This window comes from Centruroides sculpturatus, unplaced genomic scaffold (genome assembly GCF_000671375.1).
Source record: "Centruroides sculpturatus isolate CEXI.00-Female unplaced genomic scaffold, Cexi_2.0 scaffold2596, whole genome shotgun sequence".
In the NCBI taxonomy this organism is placed as follows: domain Eukaryota; kingdom Metazoa; phylum Arthropoda; class Arachnida; order Scorpiones; family Buthidae; genus Centruroides; species Centruroides sculpturatus.
The window spans coordinates 17,986-24,189 of NW_019386765.1; the positions used below are offsets into that span (position 1 = coordinate 17,986).

At 26.8% G+C, this 6,204-nt stretch overlaps 1 protein-coding gene across 1 annotated transcript in view; it reads left to right on the forward strand.

Moving 5' to 3' along the window:
* The window catches only part of LOC111615741 (PMS1 protein homolog 1-like), a gene marked incomplete at its 3' end in the record, with an annotated part of 11,862 nt that extends 9,431 nt beyond the window's left edge, over positions 1-2,431 (forward strand). Inside the window, exon 5 of the mRNA XM_023357181.1 lies at positions 2,309-2,431. Coding sequence (XP_023212949.1) covers positions 2,309-2,431 — 123 coding nt within the window. The remainder of the gene's footprint in view (positions 1-2,308) is intronic.
* Positions 2,432-6,204: the final 3,773 nt, after the last annotated feature.

Below are 6,204 nucleotides of genomic sequence, written 5' to 3' on the forward strand. Positions count from 1 at the left end.
AGAATGAAAGGATTAATTGGTCTCTTGGTAATATTAGAAATGAACAAGGAAATTTTATTGAGGTAATATCATAAATTAATAATTGTACTATTTTTTTATTTTATTGTGTAATATTTTAAGATTTTATTCCACAAAGATAACGTATATATTTAAATTTCCAATATGCTAGTTTGGAAATGCTAATTTGCAAATTAGTATTAGCAGACTACAAATATATAATTGTAATAACAATAACAATTTTTGCTTAGATAAACTGATTAAAAAATTAAGAATGAACATTTTCATTTTTTATTTGTTTAAAATATAAGATAAATTATTATTTTTAGAATAAATGTTAATATGTTTTTATTGATTGATTCTAATTTTGATTTTCTACCATAAAGAAAAGACAGAAATTGTTATTTTTTCATTGTTTTTTCTCAGCTTATTCAAGTAAATTATTTCTCATTTATTGTTACTGTAGTTATGTATATGTAATATGTATGTATATATAGAGTACACTTCTGATTAACTGAGATTCTGTAAAATATGAAAAAGTAATATAGTACAACTTACTTCATGGATCTTGATCAAGTATTTTATAAAGCTTTAGAAGTTTTAAAAAAAATTTGCTCTGGTAACTTCTAATGACAATATGAATTTTATCAAAATATTAAAGAAATTTTAATTGTAATCATAGATTTATATTTGCTTTAATCAATACATTTGTATATAAAATTTAAAATGTTTTATTATATAATTTGAAAGTTATTAAGCTCAACAAATAATTTTATTTTAAAAATAGTATACTGTATATATTATTTCATGCAAATCCAGCTTATTTAGTTATTAGCAAGTATTCTGTGTTATCAGAATCTTTGATTATCTGAGGTACTCTTAATCTGTAGTAGAGAGGTTGTGGCTGACGTTTTCATCGCGGAAATGTGAACATCGGACGTTCAGTGCCACCCTCCTGTAAGCCTAGAAGTTTGATAATGGCATTTGAAACGTCAGTGGAATCGTGCTCGACGTTCCAAATGCCATTGTCAAACTTCTAGGCTTACAGGAAGGTGGCGCTGACTGTCCGACGTTCACGTTTTTGCGATGAAAACGTCTGCTGCAACCTCTCTATTATCTTGGATAATTGAATTCTGCTGTATACATGTTTCTTAAAATTTATTCACATTATATACATAACATTTATAATATTTTCATATTATCTTATTATCAAATTGTTTAGAATTATAAAATGACTATTAATAAATTGGTTGTCTTTTCTAAATAGCCAAAATTTTATTGAATTTTATCAAATTTTATATATTTTTTAAATATAATTTTAATAGATTTAACAATATGGTATTTAATTTTAAGTTTTTTAAAATACAAAACGTTTACGCAATTTAAAGAACTAAATCAATTATATTGAGTGATTAAATGAAAAGTTTAGTTGTGAAAAGTAGAGCAAATAGAGCTTTATGGTGCTGTAAGCCAGACTTGGGATCATGTAAGTTGGCCATGTCACAAGTAACATTTAAATCTTAAACATTTATTTACTAGCTACTTCATAAATAATATTTGATACTGTAAATAAATAAAAATGCTAACCATGATAATTCCAAAATTTGTTTTTTTCATAGCTGTATGAACAGATCCCATAAGCTTATCCAGTCTCCAAAAGTAAACATCATAAATATTTTGTGGGCCTTTTTTCTAAGTAAATCCAAATGTCTTAAAGTTTTTTTTTTCAGATAAATTTTTGTTTATGGCAGTTTTTTTTTCTATTAAACACAAACCTCATGGACTACTACTTATTAGAAAGTTTATAAACATAATCCTTTGTATGCACAGATGCTTGGGGATATTTACACACGGTGTTGCCTTCATTTTCAGCAAGTTTTCTGTTTTATGTAGCTCAATTATAAAAATTTACTGTTCTATATCATAAGGCATTTCCAGTTATCACAATGCTTTAAATAACAATAATGAACTAATACTTGGGAATTGTTGTGACATATGATGAATCAGTCAGGCAAACTTGGCTCATATTATTGCCAAGTCTAATTTGTGACGACACTAAAGTCTTTATTCTATTCCTTGAAAGTAAGCATTTTGTTTGATTACTTAGTGGAAATAATATATATTATTAAAAATTTTAAAGGAATAGATTTACACTTTTATATCTAAAATTAAAAATACATAATATTTTAATTTTACATAATTATATTTTAGTATTGCAAATCATAATAGAATGAATAAAAAATTTGTTTCGTATAAATATAAAATTGTCAAAAATTCTGTGATTAAATTGTATTTAATTATTTAATTTTAGATAAAAATTGATGCCTTTTTGCCAAAATTGGGTTTGAGTATTCAACAGACAAGTAGACTGTCATTAGAAAGAAGTGTTGTTGCAGTCAATTCTCGTCCAGTTCGTATTAAAGATATTGATAAGGTAAAAAAGTTGTTCTGTATATTATTAGTTATTTATTTTTGTAGAAAGTTTTAAAAATTAGCATGCATATTACTTTAGATAGAGTTAGATAGCCTAATAAATAGGAATTTAACAATTTGGAGGACCTACTACACTAAGGCCACCGAAAATCTCTATCTAAACTGAAAAGCCTATCTAAATTAAAGTCGTGGGTTAAAAGTGTCATTTATTATTATGCATATTACTGTTTATTTTATTTTTTAATTTTGTAGGATGATCATAATTAAGGCATCTTTATTCCTATGGAGAAATACAGGAACAAAAAGGCAACTAAACTTAAGTAAAAATATTTTTTGAAACACACAGAAATGAATCTGTATAAAAAATAGTTCAAAAATCACTATAAAAGGAAATTTGACACTTCAAGCAGACTGTTTGTGTTTGCAGAATTTTCTCTGACAGTGATTTTTTAAATTAATTATTTTTACAAAAAGCCAAAAGTTTAATCTCAAAATGCAATTATAAAACAAATGAACTATAAACCTAATGAACAAATGTGAAATGTGATCAATAGATTTTATTATGTTGGTGATTTATACAAAAGAGTTTCCATGTCATAATGCTGAAATTAGTGGAAGCTAAAACAGAACCCACTTAATGCATTTGATGTTCCAAACTTGTATCTGATGTATTCAGTGGCAGGATGCAGCTGATCACAATGATATTTTTTTTTTTACAAGAAATATTCTGTATTTTAAGCTGTCAAATTATAAGCANTAAGGTTGCTGTCGAGAAGAAATCACACAGGAACACTTTTAGTGGAAAAAGGTCGTTTTATTGATTAATATTTATTTAGTTAATTATTTTTGATATTTTTGTGTTTTTTATGCAGTTTAATAAAATATAAAATATACCATATTTACCCAAATGTAAGCCACACTTTTACTTTCCCAGCTCTGTTATATATAACAGAGAGAAAGTATAGCAATTGGTCAAAAATAACCTTTTCAAGATTTTTACATTTTTGGACTCTACTCTGAAACATCAAGAAATGCAAAAAAAAAAAATTTGGGGGATTTTTTCTGTATGTATTGATATTTGTGGGGGGCAAAATTTTGTTCAACCTTTTTGAAGCTTAATAACTCCCATGCTTTTTGTCAAGAGTTTCTGAAATATAGTAGGAAGGTTTATGTATTAGGGGATTGATGCTATTAAATTTTAGTGGTTAGAGGTCGAAGGGATGGGGAGATAAAGGGGGTCATGTGTATCTCGAGTAGGATTGGACTTAATGACAATTTTACTTGTTATTAGCATTTACAGTTTTTTATAAAACCTGTCCCTATCCTCAAAATTAAGCTTTTGTCATTTTATCATAATTAAAAATNTTTATTTAGTTAATTATTTTTGATATTTTTGTGTTTTTTATGCAGTTTAATAAAATATAAAATATACCATATTTACCCAAATGTAAGCCACACTTCTACTTTCCCAGCTCTGTTATATATAACAGAGAGAAAGTATGGCAATCGGTCAAAAAATAACCTTTTCAAGATTTTTACATTTTTGGATTCTGTACTTTGAAACATCAAGAAATGCAAAAAAAAAAAAAAAAGATTTGGGGGATTTTTTCTGTATGTATTGATATTTGTGGGGGCATAATTTTGTTTAATTTTTTTGAAGCTTAATAACTCCCATGCTTTTTGTCAAGAGTTTCTGAAATTTAGTAGGAAGGTTTGTGTATTAGGGGATTGATGCTATTAAATTTTAGTGGTTAAAGGTTGAGGGGGTGGGGAGATAAAGGGGGTCATGTGTACCTCCAGTAGGGTTGGACTTAATGATAATTTTACTTGTTATTAGCATTTACAATTTTTTATAAAACCTGTCCCTATCCTCAAAATTAAGCTTTTGTCATTTTATCATAATTAAAAATATATAAAGATTTTTAATAAAATATTATAACAGATAGCATCACATGCAGTTTTAAATGTTGCCAGGAAAGTTAAGTATCTTGTTGTTGGATTTTTTTTCTATGCTTTAGTATCTTGAAAAATTGTATCTTAGATTCAATATAATACATCTTAATTAGTGATTTCTGATGTTCTATATCTTATTTTTCTGCAGCTATAAGTTATGGATTCTATTGCATTATATTAATAATTTTTATTAGACCAATATTTGTAATGGAAAATATTTAAGTCACCAGCTTAGCTTAATCTCTTTAGACTATTATAGTAATATTGTAAGTACTTGGGTGAAAGTTCCAGAAAAAATTTTGCAGTGGTGTTTCAAGAAATGTTACATTTCTGATGTTTTAAATGGTACTGAGTATGATTTTGTGTGAGATGTGAACATTGAATTCAGTGTTGATTACTGTAGTTTTAGTACTAAAAACAAAAGTATAACTAAAATTGTACATATTGTATATATTGGCCAAAGCCAAAACCCAAGAATATGACTAAAACAACAGTAATGTTTACTAAGAAGACTCTAACATGAAAAATGAAGAGGTTTCTGACTTCAATACCATGGAAGACAATGATACATAACTTACTTTGCTTGCAACAAATTTGTCTTGAGTTGTCTATTTTTCAAAAAAAAAGAAAATCTGTGGATGAACATGTAGAAATTAAGGTGCATCTTTGACTCAAGTAAATACAGTAAATTGTTTAATACTAAAAATGAATTTTGTACAAATATAGAAAATTATTTAATTGTTTTTAACATTTTAGTATTTACCATATATCTGCGCAGATAAGATGGCCTTCAGATAATATGAGGTATAAACTTTTGTCAAAGTTTTATAGTTTTAGCATATATCTGTCCTATAAGATGACCCCCAAACTATCAACAGCCTATGAATTTAGTTTAGATCAGCAATCATCATCTAGATAATAATACTGTATAGCGTATACGGAATTATGTCCAATTCATAATTTTTCAAATGAACAAATTTTATTTTCTTGCATCTAGCAGCACTGCCTTTCTATTGTTGCAAACATTTGCACTGATTCGGGCATTTGGGTGATCTTGACTATTCACAAAAACATTGTATGGGCTATTCTATTTTGTGGACATACCCTACTCTCTACTATTAAATAATTACAGTTTGTTTTCTTTTTATAATTGTTTTAATTTATGTAAATTTCATCTAATTTTTTTGTATCTGTCCTATAAGACAATCCCAGATTTTGGGGGTCTTTTTTTTTATGATTCAACTATCGTCTTATCTGTGCAGATATATGGTATATATAAATGANAATCTAATTTTTTTGTATCTGTCCTATAAGACAATCCCAGATTTTGGGGGTCTTTTTTTTTATGATTCAACTATCGTCTTATCTGTGCAGATATATGGTATATATAAATGAATAAAGGTCGATTTTGAAACATTCCAATATATCATGTTATGTTGTTTGTTAATTCTGTCATAATTAGGTGTATAGACAAACACTGGGCATTTTTGACATCAACCTTTATTTAGGAATATCTTGTGGGTCTGTAGTCTATTCCATACCATGAACCTGTGAAAACCTGAGAAATTAGATAGGAGAAATGAAAAGGAAAGTAGGAATAAGACTAAAAGAACATATTGTTGGTTTGAAATATAGAAGAGTAAATGCGGTCTTTTATGAACATTGCACAATAAATAATTGCATTATTAACAAAGAAGAAGTAAGAATTTTACACAGAAAAAAATTGGTACAACAGAAAATTTAAAGAAAGTTTTGAGATTATAAAAAGCCAAAAAAATAATATCAATAAAAATTTAAGTATAAAATTTAATGGAAACTGGT